At 32.4% G+C, this 18,824-nt stretch overlaps 1 protein-coding gene across 1 annotated transcript in view; it reads left to right on the plus strand.

Annotated features, from left to right (window-relative positions):
* LOC150092911 (malectin-A) overlaps nucleotides 1-10,673 on the plus strand; it is a 168,109-nt gene extending 157,436 nt beyond the window's left edge. Inside the window, exon 4 of the mRNA XM_090413265.1 lies at nucleotides 7,737-10,673. Coding sequence (XP_090269391.1) covers nucleotides 7,737-7,945 — 209 coding nt within the window. The 3' untranslated portion in view covers nucleotides 7,946-10,673. The remainder of the gene's footprint in view (nucleotides 1-7,736) is intronic.
* Nucleotides 10,674-18,824: the final 8,151 nt, after the last annotated feature.

The raw sequence follows: 18,824 nt of genomic DNA on the forward strand, positions 1-18,824 counted from the left end.
GAATTCGCATTTATTCCATTTAAAAAAGTAAAATTTGGTATAAAGAAATCTTTAATCTCTTTCGCCGCAAAGTTACACAGTTAGGTATGGATACCAATATTTTGTTTCATAACTTGATGAAATCCTAACAGGAGGGATCTTGCTTGGAGAATTGCATATGGCTGCCTTCCAGTCAGTGCCATCAAATGGAGGTACTTTAACATCGGAGATCCAATCTGTGACATCTGTTACTGATTGGAAACAGTAGAACATGCATTCTACAGCTACCTTCTTGCCCTGTGTATTTGGAACAGATTATGTAATGTGTTGGGCATTCCATTACTTACAACAGAAAAGGTTATTTTTTTATAATACCTACCACCTGTCAGCAATGGGAAAAGAATTTTGATTTTTATAATTAATCAATTAAAATACCATTTATGGAAGATTAGAAAGAAATATGGATTTGAAAACCAGCAATATGACATCCAAATGCTTTATGATATTGTTCAGTCAGACGTTTTTTGTATTTAGAAAGAAGCATTCTGGGAGATATCAAATTTATCACTAGATGATGTAGTCCACCCACATTATGCAATATTCACCAGGTGGGTGGGGGGGGAATAGAATTCTGTCTATTCTATTCTATTCTGTTCATCCTCTTAATTCAATGGTCTTATAGTCAATTGCAGGGATAACTGGAGAGCAATCCCAGGCAGAGAAGGCAGTTAACCCAGATGGGGGATAACCACCTGGATATCAGTCATATTTGCGCTTTAGTTTCAATTGGTCTTTTGGTTGTTTATCTATATGGGATTGGTTAAAAAAGGAAAAGTGATAGCCTTTGGCTATATGATTATATAAAAGAGCTGAGGCCTTTTCTATATCTCTCATGTTATCTATCTGTCTTGCTTTCTTCTAATACTATCAGGCTCGCTTGCATCCCTATACTAACTACTCTAGGCCCATGATTAGCAACCCTTTACTTTTTCACCTCAATAAAGGTCGAAACCGGTTTGGATGGTGACTCTTCCCATAATTCATAGCATTATATATGTCTGCAAGGAGATGTACTTTGCATTACGGGATGCTAAGGCAAGTGATGTGCTGTCATTAGCTTCTATATACGAGTTGCCCTGTCCTGAAAATACTTCAGGCACAAAGTTTGTTTGCTTATACTTGGATAAAGGATTAAACCAAGAATTTCTCAGCATCTTTCATTTATAGTACAGCAATCCCTCGATTAGTGCTTCATTTTTTTTCGATACCCAAATTCGATTAGTGCGCCTATATACATCTTAAAAATAAATGTGACAGATTTTAAAAATTTTCGATCTGTACATTTTTTATGGCTAACTATTTCAAATAGTTTTTGTACAATCAAAGTTTTTAAGCAGCACTGCTTAGAAATTGACCGTGGTGAAGAGAGAACCAGTAAAATTTGCAGAAGAGGCAATAGGGCCATACCGTCAGTTGTATGAAAAAAGAAATAGAATGCCTGCCAAACTACATTAGCTCAATTCTTTGTTAAGAAGCAGAATAATAAATTTATGTTCTGAATATGTTTTATTGTCTTCCAACTTCATGGTTTTCCTTTAACTAGGCCCTGAGACACCCTAATTCTTTTATTTAAAAAAATTAAGGGTCAAAAAAGAAATATGAGGAACGAATTATACATTTTCCCATAGGTTATTATATTCGATTAGTACGTTTTCAATTAATGCGCCTGTTTTAAAGAATGCATTAGTCGCACTAATCAAGGGATTGCTGTATAACCAAGTGGAAAAACTTCCAATAACCATAACCAAGCATGTTACCTAAACAGCCCACAGTACTTGATGATGTAATTGCTGTCTATTGGTGGCACTTTAGTTTAGCATTTGCAGCAAAATAAACAAATGTTGCATAAATATTGGACTGGCAAATTTTTTTATCTACTCTATACTATAAAATGATAAGCTGAAATTGGAAACGGATGTGATGTTGGCTTGAAACGTAGGCTGTAACGTTTTTGTCAAGTTATTTGAAGCATTTTGAAACTCAGGGGCTTCCCTGCGTGTCAAGTCATCGGAATTCAAGGAGAACTAGCCTACCAGTCCAGAACACGGGGGGGTTGGGCGCCATAGGCGTCGGGGGAGAGCCCCCCTAGTACAAATATAATTGTATAAATAGGCACAAGTGCACTGTGATTTGGATGAGAACATTTTTTATATCAAAATTTGGCAGCAAACCTCTGGCATTCTGCCTGGAGCAGTGTTTCTCCTTTGATAAACACTTCCCTAGGCATTCCTTCACGCAGGATTCCTCATAACTAGCCAAAGTGAATGAGATACTTGGACACCTTAGGATTTTTCATGGATCAAAATATCATCAGCATTCTGCCTTGCATCGTGTAATTGCATCCCTTAATAGTGATTGTAGAGCCATTAGAATTAGCCTTGTATATCACTTGACTTAAAGTATGCTGTGTTACTTGGAATTTACTTCATTGTCTTTCAGTATTTAAACTTTTTGTGGCACAGTTTATTTATTGTCTATTCCCAAATATAAAAACTAAATTTTCATATGTGGGAAAATTATCAGTCCTGAAACTAACCACAGATTAGCTTTGCCAATGAATTTATTTAGTAGTAGTAAATTTGATGTCTTTTCTGTTCTTTTCAAATCAGTGCAATGGAACAACACAACTTATACAACTTATGTTCTTTCACTTTACTGACAAAATTTCAGCAATTATTTTTGCACAATATTCAAATGCTTGCATTGAAAATTATGTTAGATATGTAATTTTTTTATTTATTATTATTTTTTTTCCAAATTACATTATAATGATCATGACGCTTCTTTTTTAGAAATGAGTTTTTCTGTTTTTATGAACAACAAATGATGCTAAATTGCATTATTCATTGTGAGACTTATTTAATATCAAAAATTTTTATCCAGTGATATTTCATTATGAACTTATTTGCTTCCACTTAAAATTGCAAAAGATGATTTTTTGCTTTTGTTTTTTTTTTAGTTTTTTGTTGGGTGAACATTCCTATAATATCCAGTGCTTAAACACTGCTGTAGATTTGATGAATATAGCATAGTATTTATATAACTTATGCTCATTATGAAGATTTCCATTTGCACCCTCCCTCTGCTCTTCCCCCCCCCCTCTGCTGCTGGAATCAAATTATAAATAACTACTCTGTCCAATTTTCTACTGGTTTGAAAGTTTATACAGACAGTATTCTAAATCTATTACTTCATTTTTGCAAAAGAGGTAAGATAAGGTAATAATGTATCTTTCAAAGCAGGTACTTCTATTTCTTTGCAATCTACAATCAGTTGTTCAGCTATTTGCTGAAATTATTTTTAATTTTATAAATACCATGCTGTATTTTCACCATATGTAAACTGTTTATGTGTATGGCACACAAAAGGAAGTTCAGTAGTGTTAGTCTTTTTCCTAAAAAAATTGCTGCTAGGTTGTTATTTCTGAAATAAGCTATGTTTTAGAAATACTAGATAATAATCCTCTCAACTGGAGGAAAAGGCTAGATTATTCCCACTGCTATTGAGAAAGAAAAGAAAGAACACTTCCAGAAGTCATGCTGAAGAGCTTCAATCAGTAGGGCAGAATACATAGCTATGTCTTGTTTCATTTTCAATTGATTGATTAGCAAACATCCTAAAAAGAAATAGATATTTCTTTTACAGGCTGATACAGTATTTGTCAAAATAATTGTTTAATTTATAATAATCAATTTCACTTTTATTATATAAAAAATTATAAATTATTTGATACAGTTATCTTGGAAAGAAAGAAGGATTTGATTTTTTTAAATAAAAAAAAAAGTGTATTTTTGTTATATAAGCATTCGACTTTTTTTGGGTGGATCGGGGGGGGGGTGCCCACTTATTCTGCAGATATTTCAGATACAGATATCTGAAATATATGTACCTCCGATTAGTGCATTATTTTTTTTTCTATACCCAAATTCGATTAGTCTGTCTCTAAAATTAAATTAGTGCGCTTATATACATCTTAAAAATAAATGCTACAGATTTTAAAAATTTTCTATCTATAAATTTTTTATGGCTAACTATTTTAAAAAATCACTCACCAGAATGAAATAATTTAGTTACCGACATAAAACATTTTACAAAGTTATTTTTTAATGGCATACAGTACTACACTATGTTCCAAATGTACTGCCAAAATTTATGTCATCTGCTAATTACATAGCATTTCGATGATCATATCTCACGCCTCCTTTGCAATTGTTTTCCTTACTTTTTTTATTTTAAAGTATTTTCCCAACCTTTCATCATGAATAAAAAAATTAGTGAGCAAAAAGTGTAAGTGTGAAAATTATTCAAAAAGTAACTCTTTGGAAGAAAATTTTGAAATAATAAAGAAAAATGAACAAAGAGTCCAGAGCAAAGATAGGACAAGAACACAAAAATTGGTGAATCAACTATAAGAGCAATTTTAAGCAAAGCTGCTGAATACAAAAAAAAAAAAAAAAAGGTAAGGCTGCTTCAAGTTCATCATGCATGCACTTGAAATCAAAGTATTATAATGAATGAATTAGAGACACTTCTTTCTAGATGGATTGAAGATTGTAACCAAAAATGGATCCTGCTAAGCACTGACCTTATTAAATCAAAAGCATGAAGTCTCTTTGTAACCTTGAAAGAAAGGGCTATCAATGATGGAAAAGAAAAAGAATTCCATGCTAGTGTGCTGGGTGGTTTGAGAGTTTCAGAAAGAGAAATAGCCTACATGATATTCTAATCACAGGCGAAGCTGCAAGTGAGATAAGGAGGTGGCTGCAAATTATCCAGAGATTTTGAAGAACATTGTATAAGAAGGGGGCTATTGTGACCAACAAATATTTAATGTCAATGAAACCAGCCTTTTTTGAAAGTGAATGCCTTCCAAGACTTTTCTGGCCAAATCAGAGAAATCTCAGCCTTGTTATAAAGTTGCAGAGTTGAATGAAATTACTGCTAGCAATATGCAAGCTGTTTGGAAGCACATTCTTCGACATTGTGCAAATGATTTTATGGCCTTTTCAAATGAATCTAAGTTAATTAAATCTCATTCTGAGAAATTAGTGATTCTGACCTGCTAAATTTAGATCACAGCAGAAAGATCCTGAAGAATATGAAGAAAATTTAATTACTGACAATCCCAAAGAGATTTCACAGAAACAGTTTGAAAATATTTTTCGTACTATCGAAGTTTTTAAGCGGCAATGCTTAGAGGCTGACCCTGATGAAGAGAGCAGTACAATTTGCAGAAGAGTAGAAGAAGCAATACGGCCATATCGTCAGTTGTATGAAAAAAAGAAACAGAATGCCCAGCAAACTATGTTAGCTCAATTCTTTGTTAAGAAGTAGAATAATAAATTTATATTCTGAATATGTTTTTTGTCTTTCAGATTCATGGTTTTCCTTTAACTAGGTCCTGAGATATCCCCAAACCCTTTTATAAAAAAAAAAAAAAGGGTCAAAAAAAGAAATTTGAGAACAGTTATATTCAATATAATTGTTCCCCAATTATATTGAATATAATATTCAATTAATGCGTTTTCGATTAATACACCTGCATTAAAGAGCGCATTAATCGAGATATTGCTTAATTTGTTTTCCAAACCACTCCCAAGACAGCTGTTACAAATGTAAATCACTTCGGGAACATGCTCATACATTTTAGTGTAAAACAGTAATTAAAGTATAGCTATTTCTAAAATGCCACATATCTAAATTAGCAGTAAATGTATTTATCAAATGTGCAGTGATTTCTTTTTTGGTACTAAAAGAAAATTAGTTTGGAAATTGGAAAATTGGAAAGAAAATTTGGAAATTAGCTTTGCACTAATTTCCAAAGCTTGTGTTAAAAACTTATTTTAAAATATTCTGAAGAAAAAATGCTATCAAGCAAAATTTATTGTGAAATAAATATGGTTTGAACGTTTTCTTTTATTTTTCTTGCACTGTTCTGATATGTGGAAATATCCATGCCATGTCACTATGCTTACAGATTTTGATTTAGCACTGTTGTTGTTTGTGAACAACTCTCTCTGCTTTTCTGACTAAGAAATTATGTTAAATTGCATTACGTTCTTATTTTGAGCCTAATTTTTAAAATATCACAAACTTTATATTCAGTAGTATAAATGCAGTTAAAAAACGAAACATTATTATTGTTGTTGGTAGTGACCCTTCCCATAATGCATAGCATTATACATGTCCGCAAGGAGATGTGCTTAGCATCATGGGATACTAAGGCAAGTGATGTGAAGTCAATACCACCTTTACCACGAGTTGCCCAAGTCCTGAAAATACTTTAGGTGCAAACTTTGTTTGCTTACACTTGGATAAAGGATTAAACCAAATATATAATTTCTTGGTATCTTTAATTTATTATTATTGTTGTTTTTTTTATTATTTGTAGAGTGCTAACTTCACTAATAATTCTTTTTCTTAATTGTTGTGAAATATGTGGTAAAATTATAATATTTATTTCACAATGTGTATTTCACATTTCAGTATCTGAAATTTATAACTTAATTTTACCCATCAAGAAATGAAATAATTATTCTCTTACACATCCCAGTCACTCTGAAAAAGAAACTTTTATTTAATGCCGTGTTGGACCTCATTTAGCCCAAATTATAGCACATATGTGGTTTGGTGTAGATCGATGTTGAATTGCATCTATATACAACATACCAAGCATTCACCAGACAGTCCTTTTACTGGCTCAGATTTGATGGAAGATGACTTTGCTCCCGGATCTTTTTTCTTAATATGTCCCCCTACATTCTCAACGGGGTTTAGATCTGGGGGTTTGTGGCAGCCAGGTGAGATGGTGGAGGACACTGTCATGTTTGCTGAACATTTCTTGCACAAGTGATGGACAATAGTATTGTCATCCATGAAACAACTGTCACCTGCTGGATCAAAAGTCAACATTGCAGGATGGACTTGATCAGCAACAATGTTCAGATATTCCTTTGAGGAGACCCGACCTTAAAGCAATATCAAGGGACCCGTTCCATACCAGCAGAACATGTCTCACATCACGACACCACTTTCAGAACCTTGAGTTGTGTTTACAAGCCAAGCTGGGTTCATGGGGGTCCTGCTAAGCTCTGCCTACCTCTATACAGAAATGGGTGAATACAAAATGTGTGCCATGATTCATGTGTACCATGACTTTTTTCTAGTCTTCCAGTGGCAAGTCATAGTGTTCCTGATACCACTGTAAACACTTTCCATTTCTTTGCAGAAATCAGTGGTTTTCATATAATCATGTGACTGCCAATACTGATCCTCTTCAATTCTTTACACATAGTTCTGTGAGATATGGGTTGGGAGCAGCCTTCATTAGTAAGGGGGGGGGGAGATTTCTTTTCCAAATTAATATAATGCCAACTGGGTTCGCTGAGTGGATAGTGTATCCGCCTCCAGCCAAAAGGCTGCAGGTTCGAATCCTGCATGGGCATGGATATTTGTGATTGTCTCTGAAAATGCTAGTGGTGGTGGGCAGTAGATGGTGATGGTAGTTGTGGTTTGCTGTAGTTGACAGGTTAAAGGATTATCGACCGACAGAGTTGTAGAGTAGGTGGCACATAATAATAATAATAATAATTTCAGTATTATGCTGTTTTGTATCAGAAACATTATACAGTTAATGTCTGCAATAAATTCAGTTGCTGTCCCTAATGCTGATGTTTAAATGTTCTTTTTATTAACAGATGTTCCACTTCTCCCTTCATTGACACAAGAAGAAAAAGAAGAGGAGGAGGAAGATATGCAAGCAGAAAGAAAAGCATCTCCTGTGAGAAGACCTTCTGGGCCACGTAGTCCCAATCCCTATGAAACAGATGATAGTAGCACTATGCTCCCCATTTTTGTTGCCATAGGTGCCTTTATTCCACTGCTGTTTTGCCTGTGCAGGTTGTGATGTAATTTTTTTTTAGATAGCACAATAACATGTTGTTTTCTTGTCCTGAGAAAGTGGCACTTCATCTTTGTTATACAAAACACTTCCTGGTGGGTAATGTATGAACAAATGTTTGGAATCTGCATTTTAGGTTTAGGGGGGTTCTGTTTATTTTTATATATATTTCATTTTGTATTTGAATAGTACCTTCATGGAATTGGAAAAATAATATACAACTCCTATTTATATAATATACAACTCCAAAAGAAAAGATAGAATTTAATATGCTAATTATAATTAAAAAAAAAACGTATATATATATGTATATCTTAATGATGATTCATTCATGTAGAAAGTTTCCTGATTTCATATTACATAACTGATGCTGCTAAATATATTTTTTAGCAATATAGCAGAACAACTTTAATTTAAAAAAAAAATTGGGGAATAGCTGAATGCTGAAAAATAGTATAATGTAGTATTTAAAAATAAAAAAAAAAAGAAAGGAAAAAGAAAACTTATCGACTAAGTATTTAAAGCAGATGCCATTATTTGGCAGCAGGAAAATATATTGAGAAAGTTTAGCTTTATTCCTGTTTGAGGGTATGTAATTATCATATTAAATATATGAAAATCATAATTCATCTTAAGTGTTTTAAATTTAAATTACATATGTGTGAAAAATTAAAACTACATATATAAGAAGCTTTCCTTTTATTAGAAAAACTTAGCTGCAAATATATATATATATATATATATATATAATTTTTTTTTTTTAAATTGGAGATGGTGATGTTGCTGTAAATACCAAGTGATTATAATTTAATTTTTCATTTATGTGTTGCAGGTGTATTATAATTCTGTGATAATTACTATGGTATATGTGAATGAGAATTGTAATATGGAATTCCTCTCCTGTCTCTTTTCCTCGGTTGCCATCACCCACCGCAACTAATCAGATTGTTTTGTTTAAGTTTCATAAGCTTGTTTGAAGTTGTTTTAGTAAATATCTAGAAAAAAAAATGTAAATAAACCATAACGTTTGGTGTTTATTTAATATATGAGTTTTCCTGGGATGTACTATATTGTCTTGAATTGAATGTGAGGAATGTGAATTAAATGTATAAAAAGATCACACCCATTTTAAATACTGATGGATTTTAAAGGTGGAGATAAAATGAAACTTAAGATGCCCAGTATGCAGAAATGAATCATTTTTCTTATTGATGTATTTGCAGTGTTCTCTAATATTTTTTGTTTCAATATTCATTTATAATAAACAATTCTTAAGTAGCTAGGTCTCCATAAAGTCTTATATCACATCCATATTCATTTGTAAATGCTTATGTTTGTTTTTTGTTAGCTGCTTTATACTGAAATGTTGTGTATTTAATGTTTTAAAAACTAGTATGTTCCAGCCTGTTATACCAGACAAGAAGTTCTTGTTTTAATCCTTCATCCAACTGTGAGCAAAGACAATTTGCACAAGTATATTCATGTATTTTAACTAGGCCACTTGTTATGTCGAGGTTGTTGACTTTACATCAGTTGCTTCAGTACAGTAATTCATAACACTTCCTTTCAGACATGTATATCGCTAAGCATTATGAGAAGGGTCATTTCCAGACCAATTTCAACCTTTATTGAGATCTCATCAGTAAGATCAAAATACAGAAAGTTATGGAGGTTAAAATCAATGAATTGACTCAGAAGTCATATTTTCCATATACAACTAGTAAAATGCTGTACCACCATATTAACTGTTCCAATTGGTTCCAAAGTAAGTTTATACTAGACAATAAATAATATTCATTTAAGATGCCCAATATGCAGAAATGAATCATTTCTCATAAATCCCTTTCTGAGGTCAAATCTCTATATAGAAGTATCCTAGTTGTGAAGATACTTCATGCACAAAATGTTTTTGCTTTTGGGTGGAGGATTAAAACAAGAATATAATTTCTTGTCTAGTATAATTTACTTTGTAACAAAGTGGGAATACTTTCTGCCACTATCTCTGCCCTGGAGCATTTTAATAATTTGCTGATACACCATTTTACTATTTGCATATAAAATATATGACTTCTGAATTTGTGTAATCTCAGTTTTACCCTGAGTCTAGCTCCCATTGATGAGATCCCAGGAAAGGTCAAAACCTTTCCACATGTATGGCAACATACACATCTGAAAGGAAGGCACTGTCAACAGCAACTGTGTACATGTAGTCATAATGATACTTTACACACAAACGGTAGTTGCTTACTCTTGGTAAAGGATTTAAACAAGAATATAATTTCTTGTATAATATCATTTACTTTTTTTTAACCAAGTGGAAAAACTTATTAATGTATTTTCCAATTCTGTTATTGTACTTACTATGTCAGAGATGGGTAAACCCATCTCTGGTTTACCTCTTTCTATTCAAATAAGCCATAGTTTGCTTCACTAGAAACCATATAAGAGTAAAATAATTAACTGTCTTTCTTCATTCTTAATGATGGTGCTTTTCTACCTTTCATACTAAAGGAAAATTGCATAGTGCATATGAAAGTTGTCCATGCAGAGAAAAAGTTCTGCTCTGTAAATTCCCAGAGGATTTGAACTAAAACTTATATTTGAGTTTTTTTATAAGTATGAATTATCCTGATTAAAGACATTTTTTTTGCCACTCTTGAATCCTTGACCTTTTTTTTTATATTTCACAATTTTTTATGAAATATGTGTTTGATATGTTAGTCTCAAAAAATTATTCTATAACTCCACACGCAGCTTGTGGTGAAGGTAATAATTGAGATTGTGAATGCTCTTTACTGCTAATAGTAATAATGATATGTAGATATTATTTTAAAATAAGAAGCATTTTAGTGTGTGTGTGTGTGTGTGTATGTGTATATATATTGCTCAGTAAATATGTATACAATTTTTGGCAGTATCTCGTTTTAAAAAATGAGAAACTGCAAGATTTTATTGATATTTTACTGATTGTATAACACTGGAAAAACATAGTAAGCAATAGTTTTATTCATTTTACATGGAAATAGCAATTAGTAAGTAAAATAGTTCTTATATTTAAAATTTTTAGTTTACCAACAGAGAACATAAATTAGACTTTTCTCCTATAATATCTCTGAAATGTAATAGCAAGATGTGAAATTTTGCCATCCCTCTGATCTTTGATGCATTTTGTTACCACCTGAGACTGGTGTTCTTGTTAAATGTTAATGTTTGTAAGATAGAAATGCTCTTAAAGTTAGTATTTTTTTTTTTTCCTTAAGGTATTTTAAACTCATTGCTGGTGAGACACTCAAGGAAACTTTCAATTTTGCCAAGTGGAAACTTGATCTCATAGTTTTAATAATTATAGAGCATGTGAAGGTTAATATTTGCATTGAACATTTTAGCTGCCAGCACAATCTGTAGGGAAAAATGCCTTAATGTAAATTTCTATGTTATATCTTCTAGAAAAAACTATATAAAGTACTTATTTCTTGTTGATAGCTTTTATTGTTTTATAATTGCTGACATTTTATTTTAAAAGTGGGATGGGACAAAAAGTTATTTTGTAGCACATTAAGCAGCTCTATAGCCAAAGATTTTACTTGAGTGTATCTCCAGAATGCAAAACCAACAGATATTCTCCCTCTCTCTCTCTCTCTCACACACACACAATTAATTAGTTGCTAAAATTTTGTATTAGAATTCTATTTGAAATGCTGTAATATTTGAGATGATGTTTTGGATGACATTCTTGAAAGTTCTCTTGTTAGATAATAAATTTAGTTTAATCCTTTATCGAAGTGTAAGCAAACAAAGTTTGCCCCTGAAGTATCTTCAAGACTGAGGCAACTCATGGTAAAGGTGGACCAAGCTCTCATCACTACTTGTCTTAGTATCTCCCATAATGCAAAGCACATCTCCTTGCGGACATGTATAATGCTATGCATTAAGGGAAGGGCCACTACCCAGACCGGTTTCGACCTTTATTGAGGTCTCGTCAGTGGGAGCCAGACCCAGAGGTGGTGATACTAAGGTGGAAGCAATGGAGAAGTCATATTTACCTATACGAGTTGCAAGGATTTAGAGAAAGATGTTGGAAGGTTGTTTTTTTTTCACTTGGTTAGACTATAATAAATTTAGTTTAATCCTTTATCCAAGTGTAAGCAAACAAAGTTTGTGCCTGAACTTCAGGTACAAACAAAGTGTAAGCAAACTTTGTTTGCTTACACTTGGATTAATAATTAAACAAAATTTATTATAGACTAACCAAGTGCAAAAAACTTCCAATATTTTTCTCTAAATTCAGAGTAATTTAATAATAAGGTGAGACACCTTTTGGCAACTCGTATAGATAAATATGACTTCTCCATTGCTTCCGCCTTAGTATCACCACCTCTGGGTCTCTGGGTCTTGCTCCCACTGACGAGACCTCAATAAAGGTCGAAACCAGTCTGGATAGTGGCCCTTCCCTTGATGCATAGCATTATAGTTGTCTGCAAAGAGATGTGCTTTGCATTATGGGAGATACTAAGACAAGTAGTGATGAGAGCTTAGTCTATCTTTACACGAGTTACCTCAATCCTGAAGATACTTCAGGAAAAATCTTTGTTAAAAACACTTAGAACAAAAATGATATAACCACAAAAAAGAAGATATCCTAAAATCCTTTAACCTCCCATGTTTCATCAAATTGTAATAATTTGTTCTTTTTTTTTTTTAGGATATATAAGAAGACATAAAATTAATTAATTTTTATTCTAGGTGTTTATCAGAACTTTCCAGACCCCCCCCCCCTGTAATATAATACAGTCAATTTTTACTATAGTGAACTTGTAGATAAACAAAGAATAGTCTGTTATGTTTGGAAGGTTTGGTGTATCAAATTTCCTTTAGAATATTATTCATTACTTTGGAGCTTTAGTAGTCTGTTATAAAGAGCTAATTCACTATAATAGTGTTTCCAATAAGTGAAAGTTGACTGGAGTTGGTTATTCCATGATGATTTCAAAATCAAATGTCATTGAATGTGGAACTTACATTTATGGAACAAATGCTAGTTATTAATACCTCCAAAATCTAATTCTAGTAGTAATTCCATTCATGTGCTTATGTGATAGAACTATTGAGAATTAGTCTGTTATGTTTGGAAGGTGACTTTATTTATATCTCATTTTCCATTTCTTTTTGACAGGCTAAATTTGTGTTACTTGCAATAAATTATTATTTTTATTTTCTTCTTAATTTTTTTTTTTCTCACCGTACATAGTTGCAATTTGTTTTTATTATTGATTTTTGAGGCTAAATAATAATAAAAAAAATTATTCCCATTACATAACTTTTATAATATTGTAAAGCTATTTCTAAATTACTAATAGAAATTTTGACAGTTTTGCCTTGTAATTTCATTCTAAAAATAAACTGGTTCACAATGTAAAGCAAAGATATAAAACAAATGATAATATCATTATTGAAGTCTTACTCCACTTATGTAAGAAATTAGAGAAACTGTTTCTTATGAAGACCAGTAGAGAAAAAGAAAAAAAAGAAACCAAAATATGGAATATTCCAATCCAGTGTCATGTCCGACTCTTGGTAGCTTTGTAGGCAAGTATTCCTGCAAAGTGTTTCTGGTGAGATTTTTACAGGATAGTTCACCACTGCTCTCTTGCCCCCTCCCTATCTTATCCAGGCTTGGGACCAGCATATAGCTGACAAATCAGGCCTATGGTTGGGTCTTTAAGTATTCACGGCTGCAAATCCATGTGCGTTCACAGGGCTGGTTTGCCTGTTCTATGGGGACAAAAAAACCCAAGTTTCCAGGTGAAAAAAAAACTACTATCTCCATATGAGACCAGCTAACTCGCCTTTAGTCGGAAGAGACCAGATAAAGGAAAGAATCAAACCCAGGTCTTTCCACCAAAGGGCTTGTCTATACTGACTGGGCTACAGAGGCCGTAATAAAAATTAAGGCATTGATATAATAATATCAAAGTAACACACATTGAGATAATCACTATAGAATTGTGAATGGTAAGAGAGGATCTGTTTCAAGGTAAGTGCATTATTTATTTATTTTTTAGATTTTATTTCTTTTTATCATTATTTTGAAGCAAGAACAACTGAAAATAATAATTTTGATTTCCAATTTATAGTGAACTTACGTGCTGCATAACTTTTGATACTAATAGTGCTGGTATTCAGAGTTTAAAATTTTTTCAAATTAATTTGTTCTCAGAAGAGAACAGTCGAGAAGTCTATCCCTTTCTCTCCCTTGGATGTGTTCTATATAAATGATTTTATTCACTAATGGCAACAACATTGATAATAGAGTAATTCCTCAATTATGAATTCACACTGGAAAATTAGTTTGCTGGTCAGATAATTCAGATGACAGTTAACTGAAGGTGCAGTTATTTTAATGCTGTACTAGAAGCTCATTGATGTACTAACCCATTCTAGGATTGGTTGACTTGAGGGTTTTATTATTATTTGAGGCAGATAATTTGAGATATCACTTGGAGTTAATGAACAGCTATTTCCAAATATAGATGTCATAAAATATTCAAAATGATTGAATAATCACTTGTATTGTGGTATATGACATTTTTTCATATGATACTGATAAAATTGATTCAAAGAACTTGCCACTTGGATTATTTATGAGCGTTCTTGTTGAAGCAACAAGCACTATATTAATTTTATTTTCTGAAATAAATGTTTAAAACATTAACTCATTCTCTGAGGAACTAAGAAAATATCCTACAAAATGTATTAATATAATTTTATGTTTAATCATAACTGCAGCAGTTCTTCCAGTAATAAATAAAATTGAAAAAAAAGTTTGTGCACATCAGTTACTTTAAGCAAAAACTGAATATATGTAGCCATCTGGTAACAGTTTCAAGTGATACTGAAAGAGAGAGAGTGTGTGTGTGTTGTATCTGATAGTAGTATGAGACAATAAAAATTGCTCACTTTTAAAGATAATTTCTAGTTATTGCAATCTTTGTGTATCTCTTCCTTCCTTCCATGTTTTGTCTAGGATGCGCACACTTCATTGGAAACCATAAAGTGAGATGTGGGTTATTGAAAGGGTGTTCGATGTTGGTGAGCATTATAATTGTGCTTTACAGTATGAACAACACAAAAATAGCAAAATATTTATTGAATGGTTAATTCACTAGATTTCAAGCCAGCATCTTCTAAGTATAAAAATCTTGCTATTGAATACAAAGCCCTTTGTCAGTCACACCCCTCCCTCTCTTGACATTTTTGAAATATTCAAATTCACCATACATTCAGCTTATTTTTTCATTAAAAATAAAAATATACAAACAACTAGATAATAGGTCATTGGATTCTCTCCCCTCTACTTGCACAGCACTTAAACCATTAGTCCAGCTATATTATGCAGATGATAATGTTTGCTGTTTTTTCCTCACTGACAAGACACACATGGCATACTTTTTTTTTTTTTTTTTTAAGTATATTTGAATAGCTAATATCTAATGGAAGGACTATATCATTTGTTGACATACTGGTGACTTATCTTCCAAATGGTTTTTCTGTTTATAGAAAACTTACACCCACACATTGGAAGATGCTTACATAAGCAGTTGCACTATCATCCTAAAACCTTCATACATAGCCAGACCTATTTGTTTTAATGATGCAACCCTTGTTGCAGAACTCAATTACCTTTGCCACACTTTTTAGCTAATGGCTAAAATACTACTCATTCTCTCTCCCATCTTCCTTTGCCTGACATATAGGATCAAAACAAAACTATTCCCATCCCTTATTCATAATACAAACCTTTCCATACATATCCCATCTCTTATGTTGTCTGGGGTACATATTATTATTATTCAGGCCTCCATGGAGTCAAAAGACTCTTCATGGGAGGTCCTTTCTAAGAAACACAAGTCTATCAAGACTCATCAAGGGAGGTCCCTCCTAGGAAACACAAAGTCTATCACATCACTCGTTAAACACATTGACCGTTCTCGCTCTCACCACTCCATCAAGCAATGCATTCCATGGTTCAACCACCCTCCATGCAAAGAAACCACTCCTCACTCTCTTGCTCACAGTTTCCTTTCGTAACTTCCAGGGATGACTCCTTGTCATGACTCTTTCCCGCTGTTCAACCAAGCGAAAGAACTCCCCAGTGTCAACCCTGTAACCACCTCTCAACAGTTTAAAAGGCTCAATCATATCACCTCTCCTTCTTCTATCCACCAAACTCTGCAGTCCACACTCCCTCAGCTGATCCTCATAACTATTCATCTTTGTTATCCGCCTTTGTACCCTTTCCATAGTTAATTTATCCCCTTCAAATCCTGGGGACCAGATCTGAGAACAGTGGTCTGATCAGAGTCTTATACAATGGAATGATAACCTTTTTATCTCTGCAGGTCAGTGTCCTCATTATTGCCACAATCCTCTGTTGTTACCTTCACTACCTTTGCAATTCTACTTGTTCTTTTGACATTCATACTATGAAGCACAACTTAAAAAACTGTTTCTGTGATGCAGTAACCATTTGTACTGACTTTCTGAGAACCTAACAAGAATAATCTTAATAGTACAGTATTGTTAGGTTCATAGAAGGTCAGCACAAATTGATTATTCAGTATGAAACATAAATATTGTTTCTTTGGTTAAAGTGCAAGGAGAGTCAGTGATTAATGTGAACATAATCTTAAAAACAAAGTATAGCTTATAGTGATTCCTCAATTATTCTACCTTTAAATTAATGAATCTTCAGTTATAACTAAACCATGAATGGGTTAGTTTGTCAGTAACTTCTGATATAGCACTGTGTAGTTTTACCTTCAATTATATGAACGAGAAATACCTCTCCCACTGTGGTTGGATAATTGAGGGATTGTTATGCTTCTTAGTTCACTCAGAAAAAATGCTTCTCACTTCAATAAAAGAACTTAATATAACATAAAGACAATTTATTTTAAGGTAAATAAGTATTTAGCTAAGCTGTATCCATTTAATAATTTCATTATGTAAATAGCTTCAAAAGAGCATAAACCTCAGTTGATAATAATAGCTTATTATATGTAAGTAATTAGGAAGTCGCTTGATAAAATACTAGTCCCTCGTGTTTACCCTCTTTTCTCATTTTACTCTCAGATATTCAGAAAAAGCAGTCCTCCTAAAATTTCATCCATTTATTTTGTTATATGCAAATAAGAGAAGCTGGGCTATCCTCTCAAAAGAAAAACATATCCTTTAAATTCCCATAATTGAAGGTGAATATTGTATAATGATGCAAATTCTTCTGCAGAAGACAGCTTGGCCTTTCAATATCTATATATAAGGCCTACTCGTAATATAATTGTATGGTAAATGTTGAAAAAGCATATTGTAATCACAGAACACTGTTCATGTTGATTAGAAAACATTTTTATTAGTAGTTTGCTTTGGAGATGTTTATCCATCATGTAAATCCAGCCCACTTTTGTAGCTCTTAACTAATATTAAAATGCATTATTCATGTTTTACAGCAGAACATTGTTTTATTAACTTGAAATGTATTTGATAATTTATGATTGTAATTTATTTACATAAATTTTGAAAATTTATGTAAATTTTTTTCAAATTTACATAAATTACTAATACACTTGAAATAGTAATTCCATTAAATAAATTAAAAATTGTGACTATTATCTTCATTCAGTTGTTTATTAGTGGTATTCTTATGAATAAGTTTAAAAAGAAAAGACCAGTTAGAAAATCTGCAGTATACAAATTGCTGGCCTGGCTAGCAGAGCAGGGTCCAAGTTGTTTGTGCTGGTTCATTTGAAACCCCACTGTGAGCTTGAATATTTATGCAAGTCTCTGATGGTAGATGATAAGCTATTGGTCTCTGAATTAACTAAACCATAGCTTATCTATGGCACCAATATTGATTTACATGTTTAGTGGATGGTTGGTATTCATCTATATAACTTAATCTGCTAGGAATACTTTAAACATTTAGCATCTTCCATTTAGCTATTGAATTAATAACATTTGAACCATCTTTCAAACATTGCAGTGCATAATGATACAGTTGGCGCTCACTTTAACAGACTTGTAGGCATCAGTTGTATAGTAAATTTCCTTTAACCACCCGGCCATATGGATGAAATATGTCATTTTATTCTTTGTACCTATGTTATTTCAGTGGTATCCGAAAGCATGTCAAATTAAATGGATACTTTATATACATGTTTTGAATGACATGCATATACATTCTGCTCAGCACGGTGGTAAAATAGTTTTGCTGCTGTAGGGTTTCTGCCAAAACACTACAGTAGCTTTTTATAGTGTGTTAACTGACTAATCAATAGTTAATATCAAGTAATATATATCCACTTTTTTAATATCCCTTCGTGATTAAGGTAGTCAGATAATTTTTTAGCTAGATATAATGTAGAATCTGTATTTTGACATCAATATCCATGACTGCCATTGGCATAAAAATCACAAATTAACAAATATTTTTTACCTTACATGTAGTACTACCAAATGTTTGAGGATAAGTTCACTAGTAACTATAATGTTTTTTGAATGTTTTAAATTAGAAAAAATAAAGTTAATTTCTTAGTGTGAGTTCAACTAAATGTCCCTTATTGAAGTTGTTTTTAAAAAAAGAAAAGCATCATTACTGTGATTTTGGTTAGATTTTTAAAATTTTTCTTTTACATCAGTAGCACCTTTAATTTAATACTATATCCGAATTAAATGTATATCAACAATTTAATCATAAAGATTGCAATTTTATTTTGCTAACAAGTTTCTTTGTATGAACATTGTACTAAAGCAGGCAGCTGTTGAACCAGCATTAATTTATTATGGTAAATTTTATCAGACAGTTTCATTTCTGTATATTATTAATGAG

Source organism: Typopeltis vanoorti, chromosome 24, assembly GCF_054136105.1.
Source record: "Typopeltis vanoorti isolate ZY-2024b chromosome 24, IOZ_Tvanoo_1.0, whole genome shotgun sequence".
NCBI lineage: Eukaryota > Metazoa > Arthropoda > Arachnida > Uropygi > Thelyphonidae > Typopeltis > Typopeltis vanoorti.